This window comes from Falco rusticolus, chromosome 1 (assembly GCF_015220075.1).
Source record: "Falco rusticolus isolate bFalRus1 chromosome 1, bFalRus1.pri, whole genome shotgun sequence".
Classification (NCBI taxonomy): domain Eukaryota; kingdom Metazoa; phylum Chordata; class Aves; order Falconiformes; family Falconidae; genus Falco; species Falco rusticolus.
Genome location: NC_051187.1, coordinates 66,204,836 through 66,229,828, shown reverse-complemented (window position 1 = coordinate 66,229,828; position 24,993 = coordinate 66,204,836). Strand labels below are relative to the sequence as shown.

The 24,993-nt window shown below is 34.7% G+C and overlaps 1 protein-coding gene across 2 annotated transcripts in view; it reads left to right on the top strand.

The window, feature by feature from the left end:
• The window catches only part of TUSC3 (tumor suppressor candidate 3), a 137,934-nt gene that overhangs the window by 104,088 nt on the left and 8,853 nt on the right, over positions 1-24,993 (top strand). For both annotated transcript variants that reach the window (XM_037382404.1, XM_037382405.1), the window contains exons 7-9: positions 7,660-7,723; positions 21,860-21,934; positions 24,276-24,366. In XM_037382404.1, coding sequence (XP_037238301.1) covers positions 7,660-7,723; positions 21,860-21,934; positions 24,276-24,366 — 230 coding nt within the window. The remainder of the gene's footprint in view (positions 1-7,659; positions 7,724-21,859; positions 21,935-24,275; positions 24,367-24,993) is intronic.

The following is a 24,993-nucleotide window of genomic DNA, read 5'->3' as shown; positions in this document are numbered from 1 at the left end:
ATATTTGAGTTGGAGATGCTCATAGAGCTACTAACTCTCTAAAAGAAAGTGGTTCAAGTGGGTTAGTGTTAAACTAAAATGTTCCTGTTTCGTTGTTTAAAAAAATGAAAATCCATGAAAAAACTACTGCTTCAAATTCTGGCTGCGCATTTCCTGCTATAGTCATATGTGGTCTTCGTTTTGCTAGAAACAAATTCATTAATTCAGGATTTCTGTTAGAAGTAAGTGAGTTTAGATTTATTTTTGGTTTAATACTACATTATACTTTGAAGCAGTTAAGCATCATTTGCAGATATGCCATTTTATAACTGGGTATCTGCAATAAAAGTGATTGCCCTATTAAACACTTGGATATTATCTGAACTCTTGGACATTAATATGTGATTAGAACAGTCAGAGGTTTCTGAGCTGTTTAGTAAATGAACTGGAGGCAAGACTTTTCTGTATTTCTTTAGTTTTTGAGACATTACTTCATATATTTATGTACTTCGTTTCAGCGTTATGTTCCTTAAAATGAACTCATACCCACATTACATCCCTCTGTCCAAAAAAAAGGCTGAAAATTATTTTGGCAAATGGTGATCAAACGCTAATACATGTTCTGTGTTGGTAGCTATTCTCACACATGTGAGTGAACAACTTAGGCCCAAAAGAGCATCGTCTCATGGTTTTTTACATCAGTAGTCGTGATAAGGGCTTTCAGAGGGCTGGCTGCTACAGAGGAAATAGGTCATGTTCATGTACTAGTGTCAGCAAATAGTGCTGTCTTCTGTGATGGAAAAAAACAGGGAATTACATTATGTTTCTATTTTCAGATTTTCACAGACCTGCCTAGGCTAATAACTTCATATGAAATCCCCTATTGGGTTCTTAAGCAAGTTAAAATGCTGTTCTGCCCATATGAACTGAGCAGATACTGCTATGTAGTAATAAAACAAGCATATTCGGACGGCATGCTTCAAGTGAAGCTATGTGAAACTTTGCCAGTTTTAGAAAACAATATTTAAATGGGTAGCTGCAGTAAAAGAGTCAGAAAGCTAGGGTTTTTCAGCTGCGTAAGATTTTATTCTTAATCTTGCTGGGCAGGGTGCCACTTTTGAAATGTTACATAGTCAATGTGGAAGAACACCTATCTGGAGAAATCTGGTTATGATCATGAAAACACACAATAAAACATGAATTTAATGTATCTTGATGTTTGGTCTCGAAGTGCTTGCTTTGCTGAATGAACGATTTGTTTTCCATAACATTTAACACATTTCTGCATTCCCACTTATAATGTTAAGGTATATAAATTGTGAGAGAATGTTTTAGAACTTTTGCCTTTCAATCATTTAAATACTGCTGAAAGCCATGCTACTCCTGGACTTGGAAAACATAAACCTCTGATGAGATAAAGAATGTTGTGGGGTTCTTTATTCCCCCCTCTAAATTATGAGAAAAGAACAACTTCTTATAGCTAATGTATGTTTTTGGCAAAATCGATGGACTTTAATTGAAATAGGCCATGTTGAAGGCTTAATCATAATTAAGTAATCCATGGCCTTCTGTAATGTTCCTCTCTCTGATGTATTTCACCCTGAATGTTAATGTAGAAAGGAAAACAAATTAATAGCAGCTGTCCTGTTGGTGTGGAATTTGTAACTCATAACTCTCTCTCTTTGGACACCACTAACTGGTTTGTTGCTTCATCTCTTTCCACATATATTAGCATTAATTTGGCCTGTTGTCTCCTCCAGGAGACAGTCTCCATCTAGAGGTTATTTTCTACACGCAATCCAAATTCAACTTATTATTAAGAAGGATAATTATTATCAAAATTGTCTGGTTTTGATTGGTTTCCAAGAAACTTTTGTATTAGATGTGCATCATGTCTTGTAAACTCAGGGCAAGTTACTTTCTCAGATACCCAAAATTATAGTACTTCATGAAGTAGCTTTGTATGTTATGGTATTAGTTTGATCAGTTCACTCCACTCTAGAATCTTTTATGTACATACTCATAGAAAAATGTTATGTTTATTTTAGGAAAGATTACTGGAGCACCTGAAACCATGTTTCAGTTTTGATGTTAGGTACTCCACAAGTTAATTGCATTGCCTTCAGGATTAACGTACAACTCACAGAGGCCTTATTCCCACTTACTTTGTTTCTGGTTTATTTACATTGCATTAACAGAAAGGAAGGAGCGAGCACAGATTTCACTCAATTATTTTACCAAAATGTTCCAACTATCACTCTTGAAGGGAAATCACAAGCATATGCTGTATTTAGGGAAATTTAAAAGTATATTGCATTGTTGTTATCATTGACTGTCTTAGTGAGGGATTATATATATGTACCATCTGCAGCTCAATAACAGTACATATGTAATGAGTTTAGGAATAGTAGATAAATATTTAACACAGCTTTGTAGAAGTGTACGTGCATTGAACAATCATTTGTCACTGCCAAAGAAAATGGCCTGATTTGGGGAAATGTTTATTTCTGTTAGCAATTCAAATTCCTTCTGTGGAATCAGACCTGAGATAGGAGAATGTTAAAAGCTGGAAAAGAACCCACTGTTCAAAGTCAGTCACTCGCGCTTTGGTTCCCCCATTAGTCCTACCAGTGTGGCACTTGCTGTTGCATCTGTTACGTGGCTGTGATATTTGTGTGGCTGTACAGCTGTTCTGCTCAAACTGTGGCTGCATCGCTTCTGACAGACTTTAGCTTTGCATCTTACATGGTCCTCCCTCCTGATGTCTGTAAAATGAAAGAGAAATACTGAGTTTATTCATTAATTTATTTGAAGTATTTGCCTAGAGCGCTTGCAGCCAGATAGACTTCACAGAGCTTCCAAATATTAAATAGATTCAGTGTAAAAAAACCAGAAGAGATAGCAAAACCAGAAATCTTACTTCTCATGTCTTAATAGTTTGTCACTTCAAATAAAATTTTGTGAGAATATGTGCCTGGCATGTAGGTCGTTCAGCAATCTTCTTATATAAGGAAAGAAGTATGAAAATTGAGAAACCTCACGTGACCAGATCCATTCTTTTGGTAATATGGATATAATTTCAAGAACTTAATCCAATTAAAAATTGCTGTGGAACCACAAAAATGTGTGGAGGAAACTGGTTGAAAACTGTTGAATAGCTAATTTGTCTAAATACTTTAAACCCCCCTGTCTTTAAATGTATTCCATTTAAGGTAAGTCTGAGTCAAAGATGGCCATGAATTTCAAAATTTAATGAATCAGTGGCCATTGCAGTGTACAGAACTGGGGTGTGTAGGTACATTTGCATAAATATGTATCCATACAAATATAATCTGTGCTTCAAGTGGCTTCACACTGTTGTCATGTGCCTGTAGGGAAAGACACAAGGACAAATGCCACACAGTTCTCACCGTTGTCCCCTCAAGAAAAGCTATTTTCCATCATTTTTACATTAAGTACTGGTCTTCTGTCTTCTGAAAACTTCTACTCTAATTTTTGTCTGTTTTTTAGAGCATAGGTCTGACAGTTCATTGTGGAAAAATCACATCCTGTAATTCCTTTGTGAAGTGGTTAAGATGCATTCATCATTAGAAATGGGGTGAGCTACTGTCATAAGTACAGGTGATTCACATTATATTGTCAAATGCAAATTATTTTGGTTATCCTTTGGCACTGGAACAGTCTTTCAGTGTCTTTACTTCTAAAGTACCATCACTCTGACTGACCCACAGCTGTAGAGGAGATGTACCATTGTTTTGAGCATTTGGAGAACAGTGTCTTGGGGAAGCCATTTAAGGAACCTGTTGATCACATGCAGTTAGCTTTATCACTGGGTAACTTTAGGGAATAATCTAACAGAGGACATTTATAATAGAACAAAGTTAACAGTTAAAATGAGTTGAGTCGCTTGGGGTTTTTGTTTGTTGTTGGTTTTTCTGTTGGTCGGGTTTTTTTGGGTTTTTTTGTTTGTTTTTGTTTTGTTTTTTAGTCAATACTGGACAGTAAACTTCTGCCTTATTTAACATTTTAACTAACTGGCTTTCAACTAGCACATTCTCTCTCTAAGTTAGCTCAAGATCTCTTGCCCTCTCAAATAACGATGAAGCTTGAGTTTTGTGTTTAAGGTGGCTACTCACTTTACTTTTACCCATTCCTGTTCCCTCTCTGGGGACAGAGCAGCAGGTAACATTTGTCTCTTACTAGCTTCTTGATACACACATAATGTTTCCAGAGCTAAATGAAAGAAGATCCACTTCCTTGCAAGCAAGGCTATGCCTTTAGCGACTCAAGTTTAAAGAAATATAGTTACAACATTAATCCCTATGAGATGTTTAGCCAGTAATTCATATTCATCAACTAGTTTTCAAATTACATTCTCTGATTCAGGTCTTCTGGGCAGGTTTTGTTTGTTTCAGGTTTCAGTTTGGTTTTTGTTTGTTCAAGTTTCAGTGTTTGCAAATGAACTGTATCTAGTCCATGTTTTTTTCTTTATAATGAGTGTCAGGTGGTATCTAGGACCCTTATCTGTCCACTAGTTAATAGTGATAATTAGAATATCTCTGTTTTCATGGTTTTGTTTTCATAAGGACTTGACCTTTTGAGAGACTGGTCTGGTGGTGCGTTTCATACTGTGAAAGCTTCTCAAACAGCTCCTGGAAAAGGCTCAAATGAAAAAATCCTGAGACAAACATGCATATTTTACATCATGCAATAAACCTAATGATTTTGGGAATTCAGTGAACAGGCATTCAAAGATTTCTGATTGAGAATCTTTCTAATGGCTGTATCCTTGTTACATCATTGTGATACCAACCCTGCTATTACTTTAGATCAAATCACCATATTACTGCTGTAACATAAAAATGTGCCTTCTCAGGTTGACGAGACTTAAGCTTTTTTAAGCAAAATATGATTTTTAAAAAATTAATGATCTAATTAGTCTTTACAGCCTTTAGTCTTTGTGGTGTTTCACCTTTGCATTGTAAGTAGTCTACACGTACAACATTGCAAACTGGGTTTACCTGCTGCAAACTTTGATGATCCTCAGATTGAAAGCAAATTTTTCAATCAGTTTTTCAAGTGTGAATAACTGATGAAATATCATGCTTGAAGTTTTCGCTGTTGAGAGCATATTTGCTGGCATTTTAAAAGCATCATTAATGTATGGGCTTGACAGCTAGATAGTTATGAAACTGTCTTGTTCCATTAAGAAGATTCTTTGTATTTATTTGACATTCACAAGTGAAACCAGAAGACACACAAACTTAAGTAGTATTTTTAAATAAAGTTGCTATGCTGGGTGGTGAAGACTGGTACCTAAAATGTGGTCCTTCCCCAGTGTGGAACAGATTTATGTCATCAGAAGCAGTAGCATAAAAGTTACTCTTTTTGAAGGTGAGACTGTTCCTCCCTATTAGGATGAAAGATAGCCTATTTAAAGTCAGTAAACTAATTTGAGGAAAGGAATGATTGATCTGTATAGTCTCTGCATGTGTATGTGTTTATGTACATACCTTGGGTTCTGTTCCTTCAGTGGTGTTACAGTGAATTAAAGTGTATAATAGAGAGAGAAAGAGAAAGAGAAAAATAATTTACTTTAACAAAATATAAAGCATATCAATAAAAATGATATCTCTCATCTAAATGTTTTTCAAATACAGAAGGCATTTATAGTTTTAGGAATCATATGACAACCAGTTTTATTAATAATGTGATAGTAATGTTGTCTTTTCAACATGGAGTGTATTTCTTTAGTACCCAGTGTGCATTTTTATACTATTTAGCATCTGTGTAGAGGAAGAGTAGCAGTGATTATGTATAAATGCATATAGGTATTTAATAACTAAATCATTCTACTAGATCGCGTTAGACTTTTCTGCTTAAAGTCTCAGCTTTTATTTCAGTTCACATTGTATTAATATATACAGTATATATTGAAATAATTTCAAGCTTTAGACTATAAACTTGGTGCTATGATTGTAAGAAGCAATAGTTGTTTATTATTTGTTAGGCATACTTGAATCCAGATCCTGCAAGAGTGTATGTATGCCTACATATGTTTGTGCGTATTTATCTTCAGCTGCTTGAGAAATAATGACAGAGGGTCACTATTTGCAGGACTGTGGTCACAACTGAGTCAGAGTACACAAGCTATTAAGCATTTTAACTTTGTCATTAATTTTTGTTAATGTAAAATATTCCTATTTCCTTTGTTTTATATATAATTGTCTCTCTCTGTGTGTGTGTATATATATATATATATACCCTTAGTGAGATTTATAAAAAGCCCTGCAAAAATTCAAAAAATACACATCGACTTATTGTCATACCATACTGCAATGAGATAGTCTTATGAGATCAGTGGTTTTTATCTTGTTAAAGAAAAAAAGATGTCATCTTTGAGGAATAGAATCTCTGGATACATGAAGTTTTTGCCTGGCTTGGCTTTGAATTGGTTATTTGAATGAACATAATATAACTGAACTTTGAAAACAATAGATAACCATCTACTGAGTAAAAAATGTTATGATGTCTTATTAACTGCATGTTTTGACAGTGCATCAGCCAGAATTTAACCAATGTGGTTGAAGGCATTCTTTTGTATGCTGAAGCATTGGAATATTTAAAATCTGAATTGTTCTGAATCTTTACAAGGATGGTATTCAGACAGAATTAATCAGAGTAAAGTGAATTAAAGCAAATAATATGATTTAAAAAACAAACTAACAATCCTCTGAATCCATAAGGAGGGCAAAAAGTCTCCTTTTTCATTATCTTAATAGGAGTGAGCACTTTTCTTTCTATTTAATTGGGGTAAAAAAATTGTCTATTCCTAAGAAGAATACATACAAATAATAGTTTGAGAACATGGATATATTTAATTTCATATTGAATAGTATGACAAGCTATACTTGATGTTTGTAATTGATGTAGTAGAAGATACTCTCCCTTATTTTGTGTATGTTTGCAGTCCAAAATTTATCTCCTTTTTTGCTGTTGTAGCTACTTAATAATACACACTAACAACTTCTGAATAATATATGTTCTTAATAGTAAATGTACAGAATGAGCCCATTAACAATTATTTTGGGGAAAAACAGAGCAGACTGTTAGGTTTGCGTTTAGTATATAACATCTGTTATTGAATTTACTACAATTCTATATGAACAAGAAATGTTATGAATTAGGATTTTTTTATGGACACAATTGTACCTTCTTGGAGAAAGATGGAATCTATTTTGTATGAAAAACTTCACTCAATCTGTGTAAGACTAAAGTGAAATGATTTTTTAAAAGGAAGGTTTGTTTTTCACTTTTGTGAAAAATCTTGCTGAGGCATGTCCTTGATTTCATCGCCTCCCTTCTCAAAAATTGTATCTCTCCAGCAAATAGATGTGTGTTCTTTATTCCACGCTAGCAGCAGTGTGAAAAAGAGCCCAGCGTAATGCACTTATGTATGAAACTTTACATTCATTGTGTGTATGTGCTTTGCCTAAATATGGTAGTTTTAGCACTCCTTTTTACTAAACATACATGCATAAACTATGCTGTTAACTTGTTGCTGTTGCTGTCTGTTTTTCTGCAAAGCGGGGTTTATTTTCATTTTTACATATTCAATTGTACCATTTTCAATTGATTTCTTTGTTTTAAAGGAGTTTGGTTTTCATTTTTGTTTTACAGAGTTACATACATGGAAGCAGTCAGGCTCAGTTTGTTGCAGAATCACATATTATTCTTCTGCTGAGTATCCTTCAAACTGGTGTTGTACAGAAAAAAAAGCAAGCTGAGGCACAGTGTGCTGTTGAATAAAATTGCTCTGACAGTGAATACAATTGAACTTTTGAGCAGGTATTGTATTTTGGCTTACTTACCATATATTTAAATAAATATTAAATATTTTTGCTGTTCACTGCCAAGTAAAGCTGGTATTGCTTTTCACTAATATGTACCTTATCTCCTTTGTTACTCATGTCTGGTTACTAATCTTAATGTTTTTTCCTTTCAGTGTTATCTTTTTAGTCGCAGAAACAAATTTGCTTCTCTTTTCAGTCTTTGTTATAGAAGTTAAAAAAATAATGTTAAAAATTATTTTATTTGTTTTAACTGACAAGGAAAGCGTATTGCTGTTGCCTAATCATGCATGAAGATGATTTGTCCTCCAGTGGTCTTTGGTTTGGTTTTATTTTTCCCACCTAATCTAAACAGTTTACTACTACTTCTTGGGACAAATGACTCAATCCCATTTGTCCTGACATTGTCTCTTCACAGTAAGACTATAGGACTGACTTTTACTCTTTCATTCTTACTGAGTCAGAGTGAGTTCAATTATTTTTTAAATCTATCGTAATAATTTGTAAGAAAAAATTCATATGCTATCTTGGTTTCTTTAAACCCTGCTTCTCATCAACTTTGTTCATTGAGTGAAAACTCTAGTCACCATTAACCTCTATTAAAATACAGTCATTCCATCATAAATACCTTCTTCTAAGGAGAATGAGAGGAAGAAAATAACATTTCCCAATTTGAAGTAATTGCTAGATCTCAGAGTTTGATGATCGTAGCTGCTCTTTGTTCTCCCCCTGAAATTATGTTGGCTTAAATCCTGCCCTTCTGGCTTCCCTGTCTAACTGCATCTTTGGCATTTACTGTCCAAAGAGAACACGGTCATTAAATCTTTTTGCTTCATTTCATTGATTTGCCTGGCATCAATATTGCTACCTGCGAAACCTTATTTGCTCCACAAGTAGGCATTACTGATTTGATTTCAAAGTTATGATCATATTTTGCAAAGTAAATGCAATATTCACAATTGAACTGGAATACTGTGTCCAGTTCTGCATCTCCCAGTACAGGAGAGATGCAGACTTACTTGAGCAAGTCCGGCAAAGGACCACATAGATGACTGAGGGACTGGAGCATCTCTCCTGTGAGGAAAGTCTGAGAGGGCTGGAGCTGTTTAACCTGGAGAAGCTTTCAGGGGGGCCTTATCAATGTGTATAGATACCTGATGAGAGGAAATGAAGAAGCAGGAGACAAACTTTCTTAGTAGTGCTCTCTAACAGTATAAATGGGCCCAAATTGAAAAACAGGACATTCAATCTGAAGACAAAAGGACACTTCTTATTGTGAGGGTGGTCAAACTCTGGAACAGGTTGCCCAGAATGGCTGTAGAGTCTCCACCTGTGGAGATATTCAAAACCCAACTGGATATGGTTCTGGGCAACCTGTTCTAGCAGGTTGCTCAATCAAAGGGTTGGATTACATGGTCTCAAGAAGTCCCTTCCAATCTCAAGCATTCTGTGATTCTGTCCATTCTCCAGATTTTATATTATACCCTAATTAATGTTGTATCAAAAGCATATTGTATGTGTTAACGTTTTGAAAGCATTTTTCTTTTTTTGTTATTTCTAAATTTCCTTTTCTTGGGAGGAGAGAATTAATGATAAATAGCTTTACCTGAAAACTGCCAAGTCAGAACTCAGAGATTATTAATTTATTTGCTAGTTTTTTTTATAAAAGTACACAGAGACAACTATTACCTTTCAGATTAAAAGTTTCTTGTATAATAGTATGCATCTTATTAGTATCATCTTTATGCTTTCTTTTCTATAGCTGCAATTTATTTTTCAATTTTTTTGCTTTTTTTCTGAACTGCCACAATTTAAACAAATCTGTTATCTAAAACAAACAAATCCTGTGGGCTGTTTAAGAATGGGAAAGGTAACCCCCCAAAAAAAGATTAAAAATAAATAAATCCTTTGTTCATTACATATTTTGGTTGTCTGACTCAGGCATGAAAGTGGTTTCTTTTCATTGGCAGAGACTGTCTTTAAACTGGGAAGTTGGCTAACTATATTAAAGCAGCTGGCTGAAAGAATCCTTTCAGTGAGGTTGCTCATTGCCACTTGCAAAAAGAATTCTCTGAGGTTTCATTTCATGGCTCAGTACTGCTGAGCTGAGTTTTTGGTTACACACAAATTTCATAAGTGACATGAAATCTTGACAGATTTTAACAGTTATGCATGAAAGAATTAATATTTCTTTATCCTTTCAGTGTTGGCAGTAATTATCAGCTGCTTTGTTGTTTTTTCATCATTTGTTTATTCAGGGAACGTTGATAGAAAATGTGGGCATTAGGAAAAAAGCATGCCAGATAGTTAAACAGTAGTATATTCAATTTATCCTTTAAGGTTTAAAAGTTGCATTGAATTTTAAACCAAGACATTACTATGCTGGGAATGTACATGCTTCATTTGGTTGCTTCTTTTTATTTTGTAGTAGTAAGGACAAGTTTGTCACTTCTTGCTAAATGTTGAAATGCAATATTATGTTTCTCTAGAAAGTGAATTTTTAATACTTGTGATGAGAAAATATAAATTTCCATTGCATTTCTATGCTTCCTTTTAGATAGTGTTTCTAACCAGTCTGCTAGATGATTTCCATATAAAGATCTGATGTTTTTCTAGAGTTGTAGCTACATAATTAGGACATGGGTAAAGACTTGTGAAGGTGTCAGATATTCAGTTTCCATTATATTATAAAGCAAAATTAAATTCAGTAAAATCTATATGATGTTCCTGATTACATACTAGGTGTATGTCCAAAAAGTTTATAATATTTTAAACAAGTAGTTTTAGTCCTAACGGATGGTTACTATGTCTTAGTAGTAACACTATGGAAATCACTGTAATAATACAGCACATAAAATGTTACATCAGTAAAACAATTCTTTAAAAAGTATTGTTATTTTTATACTTTATTTCTGATATGTTTTCTAACAGCTGAAATACTGATACTGCATTTAACAACAAATCAGACTAGCTGAAATGGGTCACACTTAACAGTTTCTAAAAGACATTAAAACCTTACAGTAAGCAAGCTCCTCAGAACAAGGAGGCATTCTTTCATTTCCAAATTCCCAAAGCAGGTTCTGATTCATTCTGAGGCTCCTTAGAGGTGACAGATGGGGGCCATATTACCATGTCCACAGTATCTTAGACCATAGGTGAAGGTTCCTTTAAGAAATTGAAGGAAAAAAAAAAATCACCATATTTCAACATAGATCTTGCTGCTTTCCAGGCTACAGAATAGTGATAAAAATTTGAGTAGGCTTTTAAAAACAGGTGGGTTGACCTTGGCTGCACGCAAGGTGCCAACCAAAGCTGCTCTATCAGTCCCCTCCTCAGCAGGACAGGGGAGAGAAAATACAACAAAAAGCTCGTGGGTTGAGATAAGGTCAGGGAGAGATCATTCACCAATTACCACCACAGGCAAACCAGATTCGACTTGGGGAAATTAGTTTAATTTATTACCCATCAAAATCTGAGTAGGATAATAAGAAATAAAAACTAAATCTTAAAACGCCTTCCCCCCACCCCTCCCTTCTTCCCTGGTTTAACTTTCCTCTTGATTTCTTTCATTGTTTGAGGTGGAATGGTTGTGTGGTCCAGAGGATGGAGACACCGGGCTTGCCGAGTGCAGAGTCGAGGCCAGTCAAACCCCAGCACAGCATGACATCACTGCCTTTATACTTGTTCCAGGAACATTTTAGTCCAGAACAGTTTAGCTCCATCCTGCCAAGGCAGAGATTTCATCTATTTAAGCTGTAATATATCGAAATCCACAGAGTTGGCTTGGCATTCCAATGCAATTTTCCCATTAGTAGGAATGCAGTACAAAGTACTAGTTGCCCATGCTCAAGGTGATCCAGAGTTGCTAAACTTTGCTGCACACACCCCGATGCCAGCTCAGTCACTCAGAAGGCACTCAGGAGCAGGCTGTTATGTCATATACAGAGCAAATACATGGAGCTGGCATCTAAAACTGGGCCTGAACTAGTAAAAGTCCTTGTGGGTGTGCATGTAGCAAAGAACAGTTAAAGAACATTGTGGGATATGATGGTGCTTGTTATATTCTACACTTTAGTGACTTTCAGGCTATTACTACTCTGAAACTTTGAGGGGTTTATGATACGCTGACAACATGACTGTTACTCAGTTTTGTTGCTATTTTGGTCCCCTTTCTCTTGTCTTGGAGAGTTAACTTCAAGAAGTAATCATGGAAACCATATCAATGTTTCTTGAAAGAACCTCTGAAGATCACATACTCTAATCTTCCTCTTAAAGCAGGATTATCATCAGACTGCATCTGTTCTTCCATGTCTAGCCTGTGTTTTTAAAAGCTCCAAGGATTGGGATTGCATAACCTCTCTGGGCAGTTACAGAAGTTGTTCCTAAACATCTGGTCTGAAGCTCCCAAGCTGCAATTCATGGCTTGTGCTGTTGTGTATAACAGTCTTGTCTGTCACAAGGTTTTGGCTTCCCTTTGGGTTTTTTGCCAGCCTTGTAGAATTAGCGGAGTCTTCAGTAATGTTTTCATTCAAAAAAAGAACACAACATTCTATGAGGTAGAATAATGAGATCCGTTATGTTTTGCTTTTTTATTGCCTAGGAAGAAAACAGAAAGCAAGGTTTGCTTTTATTCATACTACTTTACAACTCATTTCTAGCCATAGATTGGCAGGTAATTTTTTTTTTTTTTTTTTTCACAGAGAGAATAATTTAATATTTATTTCCAGAGAAGAGGTAAAACTGAGTAATAGTTAAGTACAAATTTAATTTGAGGCTGCATTTAATCATCCATTAAAATATGCTGGTCTTTTAAATATCTTCTTTCAGTTTTCTTTGAAATTGACCAACTTTGATTTCCTTCCCAGGAGCAACAGGACCTTGTTATCATTTGCAATTGAGAAGGAATTTTTATGTAATATATAATGGTATTTATCCTCACATCAGCCTGGTGATCACTGCTTCAAGCAACTGCGTAATTTACACACATAATTTGGAAGGTTGGGTAGAATTATAGCAATATTGAGACTTTCCTGTGAAGTAGAAATGGTTGTTATGGAAATGGACATGTAACTGCTGTAGAATAAATAGGGCAGACAGCACAAACAAAAATTATTTAAAAGAAGATCATGGCATAGATTTTATTTAAACAGAACAAAAATCTTTTTTTGTTAAATGGATGTGAAAACAGTAACTTATGTGGGGCTATCAATATGCTAGACATTGTGCAGCCTGTAATGCCAGGGGTTTTGCTTCTGAAGAGTTTTGGTTTCTCTGAGGACCCTAGGACTGCATAATTTACACAGATGAATAGCTTTGTTCATATAAGTAATCCTGATAAGACAATCTATTTGTTGGCTAGATACCTAATTCCACATAAGAAGAGCATGTATCTAAACACCTTATGATTTAACAATGAATTTTAGCATCTTCTCAAGTTATCATCACAGTTTACTTCCATAAGTATAAATGCAGCAATGACTGTTAAGAAGATTGAGAAGGATTGTGCAAAACAAAACATCCAACCCTAATCAGTGATTTGGGGATTTTTGAGCCAGATCTAACACACAGAATATTATAGCTCCTAGCCACTGATGAATACATTCTTATTTCTTTTTTAATTATGGCACAACATTCTTTAACAATGACTTTTCAGTGTTAACTTCATGTAGTATACAGCAATGACTCTTTTAGGATGTTTTTTAACCTATGATTTGCACAATAACTGTTGTGTGATTTATTGCATAAACATAAAGTCATGGGAAACAGCATAATAGGGAAATAATCCTTTCTTTTGGTTTTGTTTTGGGGTTTTTTTTTGTTTCTTTTTTTTCTTTCCCTTTTTCCTTCTATTTGGGGCTATGTAGATTTTGCAATGTAGATTTCTCTTTCCAAGTCGAAAAATTCTACCCTTTCCTCATGCAAAAGATGTTCCAAGCTGCTGGTGTCTATTAGTGCAACCCTTTCCTGACAGAAATGGGGTCATAGATGATAGAAGTCAGCAGAAATGATCAGGTATTAAAAAAAAAAAAAAGAAAAGAAATGAAGGAAAAAAATGTAGGGTAGTTCAACACTGTTGGAGAAATAAGGAACAGGAACTAAAGTCAAGGGTATTGTACTACTGCTGCTAGAGCTAGGGAGGATAGAGTTATTAAGAAGACATAGAGGTAGAAGAGAGATAACTGTGAAATTAAGAGCTGTCATTTTCTAAGAGGAACAATGTGAAGTAAACTGCCCTGTGAGTATTAGTGTTATAATTAACTATAGCTGAATTCAGATAGACTACATTGACTGTTGTAAACCAAGCAGCCATTGGAGGCATGCGGTGTTCAGCTGTAAATATGGCTCTGGGTTTCAAAATACAGTGAGAAAGATAAAGGATAGTAAGGTTATATAGGCTGTGCTGAAGTTGAAAGATTTCTTCAATTATTTCATTTCTTCCTTTGGTAAACACTCATCATTACTTCTAACGAATGTCCATCTTCATCAAGTTTTCATGTCATTCCCTGGAGAAACAAAACTGATTTGAATGTAATGTGTCTTTTTTTTTTTCTTTTGCAGTAACAGTGAATCTTTATTATACAAAGTAAGCTTAAAAGTTACAGTAAATATTTTCACTATGAAAAGAGTTTCAGTTATTAAATAAACTATTTGTTATACAGGAGGTAAATCTAAACCATTATTATAGGAATTAGCTGTTACTATTAACCTGATAATTTTTTTCATTATTACTATTAAACTTAGTTAACTTTGGTGCTGATAAAACACATGCAGCCAAGTAAAAATAGAAATGTCTTTTCAGTTTTTTAATTTGAATTCCCAAGGTGGAGTTTAATGTGACAGCTGTGTAGGTGGATAGGAGATGTTGATTGAGAAGGAAAAAGAAATTTGATTGGTTACAAAGAAAAAGACAAATCCTTTCTGTAACATTAAAATTACACCTATTATGAAAGACATTTCCTGTCCTACAGAGTGAATTTAAATGAGTGTATTAAGTGCTTCTTTGGTGTAAGGAAATTTAACCACAGAATGAATTTAAATGAGAGACGTCTTTCTGTGTGTCAGTAGGGCTCGTGCAAAATCACTGAGCATAAGAACCTGAAATTTTGAGTCAAAGTCAGTAGAACAATACTCACTTAGTTCTCAGGACTAAGACTCTATCAGTCCTGCATAATGGAATCAAATTGTGTTCCCCTAAGCTTATGTAAAAGTGAATGATGGTGATGACTAAAGCAGTGAGATAAGGTTTTAGTATGCTTGATCTTAAGGATAAGAAAAAATGGAAGAACACCACAGTGGAAAAAGATAGAACTAAAAGCACAAAATTATAGCATATTTAAGTCTGCTTCTTAATTAACTATGAAATCAACATCTAAAGCAGCAAAATACAGTGCATGGTTTCTATTCTTTACTTGTACTATCCGCTATTACTGTCTGTTAACCTTGTAGGCTCTTCTGGCTCTTCTAGTGGCTGCCTGACTTTCCTAAGTGTAAGAAAGCATAAGGAAATGATAGCTAGACATCTCAAGAAATTTACTTCCATTACCTCATTCTTCTACTGCCTGACCTTAAAATAATTCATAATATGACCTTTTAAGAAAGATACTAAAGTTTCTTAGATGTCAGAGAGATATGCAGAGACCTTAAATTTACAGCCGGGCATTTGTCAACGTAGCCTACAACATAATCCTCTTTCATCAGCTAATTGCATGGTACTGGATTTGGTGAACTAGCTTCAGATATGGCGTGTGTCTTCTGTATGAAATCACCAACACTGTAGTTAAGTGATTTTCAACCATTTTCAGTTTCTGGCTCCCAAATTTTCCAATGGAAGTACAGACTGCCACAAAGCAAATTTAGCTGTCAGCTGCTCTGGCAACTGCCCCATTGTATTTGATTTTTGCAAATCCCCAGACCTAGAGGCATTCACTGACCACAGGCTGAAGACAACAGCATTTTTTTAGGGTTTCTTTAGGCATCAATTAATAATTTTAATGTTTTTTTTAATTGTTAAGAAATATATTTTTTGAGTGGCTGAAAGATGCAGAAACATAGTCCAGAGTTGAATGTTTTACTTTCTGGATCCACAGAGAGCTTTTACTAAACTGAACAGTCCTCAAGTACATTCAGCTAAGAATAAACTGTCTATTAAGATACTGCCCAGCTCTTTAAAATAAAAGAAAGTGTAATGCCAGCCTAGAGTCATATTGATCATGATTTATGATATAGAAAAAGAATGCATGATATTCTTTAAAAAATGTATGGGTGCTTAGAGAAAGCAAGAGAGATGCTGTACACACATGGTGAACAATCAAGTGTGTACTAAGAAACAGATGAGACAACACACGAAGTCCAGTATCTTAAATAAAGTGCTTGAAAATAAGGTAGATGTTTGGAATACAGTATTAGAATAGTGGGAGAAAATTATATAGTGTCATAAATACTTATAAATAGCTCAAGTAGAGCTTGTTTTAGGCAATGTATCTGTGTTTAAATGTTAAGAAATGAAGCTATTAAAGATGCATTCAGTTGTTTTAATCTGATACGTTTAACGTTAAGGAAACTAAAGTACTGTTACACATCTACCCATTATGGAGATGTGTATACTTCTGTGATTTATATGTCTCTAGGCCATAAAACTTGTAGAGACAAATAATAATGTAAATAAGGTTAGAAAAAACTATTTATTTTGTATAGTGGTAAACCACACTGTAAGAATTTGCGAGATGGACAGGACTAACCCTGAAACTCCATCAGATGTCATTTACAAAACCAAAAAGGTCATAAATAATAAATGTATAGAGTCATCTCCCCAGAGTTAGTCGTTAAAAGATGATACCCATGTGAACAATTAGGATGTAAATCAGGCTGAAACCCCTGAATGTTTGATTAGTGATTTAGCACAAATGTAGTCAGGTATCTGGATGCTACTTCATTGCAGTTGAATTAAAATGGATTCCAGAATCTTTCTCTTCTCCTGAAGTATATGGCCTTTCCATTCTCAGGTATCTTAAGAGCATCACAAGAGGGATGGTTCCATCAGATTATTTGTGGATTAGAAAGACAGTCTCATTAAATTGGAGATGAAACTAATCAAATTAATAATAAAATATTTCACTATAGGAGATTCTATATTAGTATCAAATTGATTATCCGCTCCGTTAAATTGATGAAAAAGCATCAAAAAGCAAAGTGTAGTTTGGTTGACATTTAAAAGGTTGAAATGCAAACTTGCAGCTACTTTATTGTTGTGAATTGCATATTTCAGGGAGTTGAGGGGAACTCCAGTGCCAAGACTCGTGTAATAATTCCTAAATTCTTGAGAAGCCATTTGGTGTACCTGAAGCCTGAAGGTTTTAAGGTGAAACAATTTTCAGCATTATTGTGACTATCAGTACAACTAGATTTCAGGCCATTACAAAATACTGAACTACACCTTGATTTTGTACAATCATAATTGAATTAAAATTATATTCAAATAAATAATTTTCAGATTATCCTCCAGTTTTTCAACTTCTGAGTTATGAGTCATCCTTCTTCACTGAGATGAGACATGAGATTTGTATCTTAAATGTGCCTCCTTCCTCAGCCCTTAAGGCCTGTTGAATAATCCACTGGGATAGTTATGGTCTAATTGAGAGTTATTACACATTGAATAGTGTAAGTGGAATATTCAAATTATTGCTCATTGTTACCTCATTGCTCATTGAACTAAAGCAACAGTGTCTTGAAAGAAACCATGAGACCTGTTTCATTGCAGAACCATACTTTTTGTCTTCATTAGTTTTTTTCAGCCTATGATAAAAAATTAGATTCTCGAGCTGGGAAAAGTGGTTAATACCTTGTTTTCATGAACTTCAAGTCGTTGAAGAATATTTCCTAAATAGAATGACTAGAATGCATGTTATGCTTGGATTTTTTCTAATTTAAGTTGAAAGTTAAATCCTCATGAAATGGTTCAGATAAAGAACCTGTAATGTGGTCAACATTTCTGAAATTATAGCAGGTATTTTACAGGTTTAAGAATTAGTAGGAAAAAGTTAAGATTAATGTCTCTCTCAGTTAGCAAAGTATGCCCCAAGGGGCCAGCAAAGAACTTCTCATGTTCTAATCATCACCCCCTAGCCCCCCCACCTCCCCCAAGCATAAAAACAAGTAAAAGGAGAGAAGAAAAACACCATAGATTTTCCTGTTGATCATATTACTCCTTCACAAAAAAGGTATGTGCTTTTCTTTGTTCCATGTATGGGAAAGTGAACAAGAAGTTTTAAAAGTTTGTGTGATAATCTGTCCCCATTTTAGTTAATAGTAAACTGAGCACAGACTCAAGTGGATGCATATTTTCTTCTCTAGTTTTTCTTGTTCATGTGTTATTAAAAAGCTGTGATCAGCAACTGAAAGATAGTTGTTTCTTTATGGATATAATGCTAATGCTGGGTTTTGTACTCTTGGAAGAAATCCACCAGAATATGAATGAGACCACCAACCTTTTTCACAAAAGTAACCAAGTGTTACTCAACTTGTTTTCTTTCCTTTTTTAATTCCCCACCCACTACCAATTATATTTTTTTTTTAGAAATTAGAAAATTAGAATTAAATTTGTGAAGTTAAGATATTAATTATATATCACATTAATAAACTTATGAACTATCAGGTTTACTTCCTTTGGGGCATTCTAGCTGGAATTAACAATGATTAAATTTTCTATTAAAGTACAGTAACCTACTAGTAATTTTCATTTTGTAGGGTATCTGTCATTCTGGAATTTATTGACCCAATCTGTTTTGTTTTGTTTTGGGTTTGCGTCTCTTCTTGTGTTTTTTTAATACTTCCGATCAGACATCTTGATTTTTGCAGGACTAAATATTATGCTCTGTAACTGCTGATCATTTTCTGAATAATCTTATGAATTTTGATGATCAATCTCTCTTTCATCCTACTTTAAAACTGTTGTTGTTCTTGTATCAAAACATTCAGAACCTTTTCAAAAACACTAACTGAATAATATATGTTGTCAATTTCTATGAAAAGCATGTACCAGCTGGGAAAAGGAGCAGCAGAAGTTTAATATGTAAAAGTAAAATTATTCCAAATTTGAGCAGACATATAACTATAACTGGATATGCACAGACAAAAATAATGCTACAGAGGGATACATTTATCAGAAAACATGACCATCTGAAATTTAAAACATTTGTTAGCCATGGTTTATCTGAGTGCCACACTCCCATATCTTTTCAGAATAGTTTTGTAATGCATAGTGAGGGAGATAAAAGAGGAATTAGAAAATAAGTACATTATTTGATATCACCACACTTTTGGCAGATGGAAAATTGTCCAAGTAACCACTTGCTAAAATTTTACATTCTGCACTGCTAGAGAAATCTGATACTGTAAAAGATTATTTTCAGACCATTGCTTTTTTTTGTAGAATATTAAAATAATGTAAAAACATAACATATGTTAGAAACGGGAGCAAATAATAGCAGCTTATTAAGCTATGTATTCTGTGGTAAAAAGCTAATTATTGCATTTAAATCACAACTCGGCAAGACTGATTTTTTACTTGAACAAGACAGAGCTGAGGCAAGTGACACGCTGAGTGTTAGAGTGTGAAGTTATGAAGCTGATATCGTTGAAGCTAAAAGGCACCTAGCAAGGGTGAAAGCTCAACAGTGATGACTAAAGTTAGAAAGCAACAACTGAAGCAATAATAGTGACAATGTGAGGGAAGCTTTAGGGGTAATGATGTGAGACTGGAAAAGAGAGGGGAAAAAGAACAGAACAGTTCAGCTGGTTACAGATCTGAAATTCTCAGTTGCAGAGCAAATAGTTAATTTTGTGATACTGTTATTCTTGATGGGAAGAAAAGTGAATTAAACTCATGGTCCGGTAAGAAAATAGGAACTGAGGAACAGAATGGTTGTCTGCCAAACAGCTTTTTAGTGTGTGGTTGGTTGGTTGGTTGGTTTCTGAGAAACAACTAGGTAAGGGAGATAGCAAACGACCACATTATGTGCAATACTGCACGAGATAATCAAGCAAATCAATTCCATTTACAAAGCAGTCCAAAACCTTTGCAGAAAGTAGCACTTCCCTGAGAGGATCTGGTGAGTTACCCCCATATCTTGAGGCTGGTTTTTTCCATGACACGGTAGAACCAAGAACAAAAACACTACTATAAGTGAGGGACTGGTAAAGTTATTAGATAATGTTACATTAGGGGCTTTCTTAACAGGGTAGAAATACATGTGGATTTTGTTTTTTCTCAGCCCTTTTTGTTGCACCTTCCTCAATTAATTAATTTTTATGCTTTCGTAACTTTTGAAAGCAGAGAATTGAATGATTCTCATTACATTCTTTTGAATTCCTTTTTCCTACTGGAAACATTAGCACAGATTTCCAGTCTTATGCTCATGGATCTGAATCTTAACAGGCAAAATTTTTAGAAAGTAATTTTTGCCTTCCCTTCCAATTTGCATAGTCTCATGGATTCTAGGGCTGTTTTTTTCTTTCACAATAATATGCAAACATTTTTTTTATTTTTTAAATATTTTGTCATGTCTAGTAATAAGCTTCTGGAAAATTTGAATATAACCATTTATTCATAAGAGTTAGCCTAGTAACGTAATCACTTGTTTGTAAGAGTTACCCTATGCATTATACTGTTTGCATTTCAGAAAGTAATTTGGGCTACTAGTGTGTTGCTAATTAGTGTCTAATTTAGGATTGTAGGTAGATGTCTTTACTGAAGAGGTGGTGTCAAAACTTCTATTTCCCTGACGTTGCCTATTGGCATCTACATCCTTTCACTGTTGGTGTTTGCTATTTTTAATCCTGTTATTCTTCATTTGACTTTTCTCATTCCATAGATATGAAATTTGGAAGTCTCGAACCTGAATCAGGCTGCCAGTCTGTGATGAAGTGTGATGATGTTATCATTGACACTCGTAAATCCTTTTGCTCAGACTCAGCTTAATTGAAATTGCATAACTGAAATTTCAGAAGTCTTTGAACATGGTTTGATTTTGAGCATTTCTTACGTGAAAAATGTTAATACAAACATTTGTAGGATTAGTGGAAGTATAATGCTACGAGATGCAGATGTTGTTTATGGAAGTAGCATGTTTGAGGTGTCTCCCACGAGTTATATATGTGCGTAAATAGAAACCTTTTATTGTTCTTAAAGTTGGTAGTCATCCTGCTACCTAGCCCTGGGGTAAGTAATGCTTAAAAATCCAGTCTTATTCAAGAATCAGTTAACTCTGGTGAAGTTCATATTCCCTGAAATTGTGTGACATAGCTCCCATGATGCACTCCTTCAGTGTGGCATTCAGGCATGCTGCCTCTTCAGAACAGATGTTAGGCACAGTAGTAACCACTCCTTTCTGTTTATACAGTTTATAATAAACAATTAAGTGAATGGTTTAAGATCCTGCTAAATTAGTTAAATTGTTTTACTATTTGCACTTGCTCACATTTGTAACAGTTATAATGAGACAGTAAAGCACTGAAAGTGACTGAGGACTTTGCCTCTGAGATGTTTCCCTGCTAAATTATTAAGCAATATGACACTAAAGAGGGAGCTAATGTCTTATGCAGAAGCAGAGGAAGATAAAGCAGTCTTAACTGCTTCAGTTTGCATCAAATAACCAATGAATTGTGTGCAATAACACTGAATGATTTCTAGTTCTTACAATTTTCATTTTTAAAAGTCCTTTACTACCATATACAAAAAATTGCAAGATACTGGGGAATAGCTGTTTCACAACTGTCAAAATCTGTTTGTCCTACTTGATGACTTGTCCTTTAAAGCTTCTTTCCTTTTTTATCTAGACTGCACAAAGGGAAATCTCACTGCATAATTTTTTTGCCACAGGTGAGTATATTGGTACAGTACAGATTGCAATATGCAGTTTTATATATAAATACTTTCTTTCATTTGATGAACCTGAAAGCTTTAACTTGTAGATGTACCTTTGTGGCTTTCTGAGGTATCCACACATCTGTTTTCCTTGACAATGGCGATACAGATGCTGCTATCACCATGGGAATGGTACTCCTAAATGAAGCTGCTACCTCCAAAGGGGATGTGGGAAAAAGAAGAAGTAAGTTCTTTAGTACAACTAAGACAATATTTAGACAATTAGAAGACATTGAGAAATTAAAAATTAACATCTGATTAAGTTTTCAGACAGTCTGTACCTTAAACCAATGTTTACCTTTTGTGGGGTGGAGAAGAGTATAACAATTCAGTTGAAAAATCTACATTCACATGAAGTTGTAACAGTAAAAAAAATGTTTTAAGCATATGTGGTCAAGGTACAGCTTGACACTATCTCTACTATGTAGAGTAGTATATAAAGTAGTCGCTACGGAGCTCTTGAATTATACTGAAAATTAGCAACATAAAAACCAGTTTCAAATTAATTTAGGCATTTAAGATGCTAAAGATGACAACATCCAAAAGAGTATGAAAATTCTTTTACTTGGTACTTTTACTAGTGTCACATCTTCAGGGGAAGGTGAAAGCCCAACAGTAGATGTAGTACAGAACATAACCTAATCTGTAATGTCTAAAAGATTTTTAGCCTGAAGTGCCAGTTTTATCTTTTTCTGAATGTTGTTGTCATTTCAAATATTTGCAAGATATTTTGGCAATTAATTGCATAAACACACAACATGAAGGTATTTTATCCAGATTTAAACTTCTTAACTGTTACATCAGAGTTCTGCTGACTGTGGTATAGGTTGAAACAAATATGCCCATCAGCCTTTCTACTCATGTTTTTTTCATTTCTCTTGCCACTTATTCTTTTTCTGGTATAAGGTGTTGAAAAGCGTTCGAAGATACCAGACTTCCTATGCTGCTTCCCCTTTCTTTCTGTATCAGTTCTTTAGCTTATTCTATGTAACACACAGTATTGCAGATAAGGCTGGCCAACTATTTTCTATAAAAGCATTTTAGAATTCTTTGTAATAACTAGTTGAATGTTGAGTAGAGATCTCTCATCTGTAGTGATTTGAGGATCATCTTCAATGAGCTGTAGACATATAATTTAATTCTGAATATCTTTTACAGTATCTAGCCTTAATACTGATGTCAAAAGAGACAGTGGTGTGAGTTTAATTGGAATCTGATCATAGATCACAATTGAGATCTGGATCTGTGAATGTGGACACAGCAAAATAAGAGTGGGCTGCTCTGTCAGACTCTCTTCTGCTTGTGGCCATTATGTCAATGCTTTTCACGTACCTGACCTGCCCTGTTCATACTTCACAATGTATTCATCCATTTGAAATCATATTTGTGAATGGTGATTTCTTCATAATTATGTGTCTTTGTAAGATTTGTACATGGCTAGTTTTCTCAAAATGACTGCAGATTTTTTTTTATTTCAATTGACATATGTCAATTTCCACATGGTCAGTTTTAATGAAAAAATGCATCATTGTCAATTTCCCCAGCTTCATGGTTGCTCATACTTCACTCAAAGCCAGTACACTTTTGAAGCATGAATATACAATTAAATAACAAAGGTTTGGCTAAAGTAGGAATAGTATAATAAGAGAAGCTTTTAAAATCACAGTAGCTCACTAGAACCAAAACGTTATCTAATGTGGATGAGCCGCATCTCAATTATACACATCAGCTTGTAACATGTTGCCTTTTTTTTTCCACATGCAATCGAGCAAGCTATCATGATCAAAAAGGTTTTATGCTATTATCACATAGACAACTGGTGTTCCCAATTTTATTTGTTAATTTAAGCATTTACTTGCTGATTCATTGTCTGTCTGAAAAGGCTCAAAGTGCTTCCATCTAGATCATATCAAAAAGTCTCATCATTGTTATTTATCTTCAAAACCTAAAGATTTACATTGCTATCAAGTTAAGAGTAAAAAGGGATTTGACTACCAGCCTTGGAAATTACAACAGTGAAATGTTTTAACCAGTAAGAACTGGAAAAATGAATTATTAACTGTCTTTGCTGTCACTTCAGCCTTAGATGGTTGACTAGAGAGAACATGATTCCATTAGTGAAGGGATATTTTTCTAAATGTAATTTGTTTTCCAAAAAGAACACCCAAATACCTGAAATAAAATGGCTTGATATGTATAATTTACAGGGTTATTAAACCCATTATCAGCAGCAAGGTGTTTGCATCCACATACATTTAATTTGATAATTTCTACCTTTTTTTTTTTTTTTTCTGGAAAATGTATCTGTCACTCTGACAAATTATTTTTTCTTAATAACCATAAATATTATTTCCATATGTGTTTGAAATCTTGTCAGAAGATAGTGGGCATCAGTAGTCAAGACAGTAACATTTTTGTATTTAACTGTGTCAAAATATTCCAGAAATGATTGACATGAATAATATGCCTTGTAGAGATTCCAGGTTTAAGTCTTTTGTGTGCTAGTAAAGTTATGTTCTTTCCAGTAATATGTCTGGTAGGCCTGGGGCTGGTGGTCTTCTTCTTCAGCTTCCTGTTGTCGATATTTCGCTCCAAATACCATGGCTACCCATACAGGTAATCTCTCATTAAAATTTCATCTTATACATTTTAATAGATTTGTATAAGTTTAAGAACAGCTTCCAGGTAAACAATCTTTAATTTTTATCACGAAGTCTATGGGAAATGGAAGAAGCAGGAAGAAAGGTGACTAATTTAAGCAAACCAAAAAGGGCGGGAAAGCTAATGTTGTTAACTTAGCTGTTAATGCAGAACAGTTAAATGGGTCTGAGCATATTGTCATGGTTTAACCCCAGCCAGCAACTAAGTACCATGCAGCTGCTCACTCACTCCCCCCATCCCCTGGTGGGATGGGCAGGAGAATCAGAAAAAAGGTATGACCCATGGGTTGAAATAAGAACAGTTTAATAATTGATTTTTTTTTAAATGATAACAACAAAAATAATTTTACTGAAGAGGAGAGGGAGACAGAGAAATAAAACCCAAGGGAAAAAGAACAAACAAGTGATGGACAACACAACTGCTCACCACCCACTGACCAATGCCCAGCCAGTCCCCCAGCAGCGATCAGTGGATCAGTGGCCCCCAGCCAGCTCCCCCAGTTTATATACTGAGCGTGGCGTTCTACAGTATGGAATATCCCTCTGGCTAGTTCAGGTCAGCTGTCCTGGCTCTGCTCCAGCC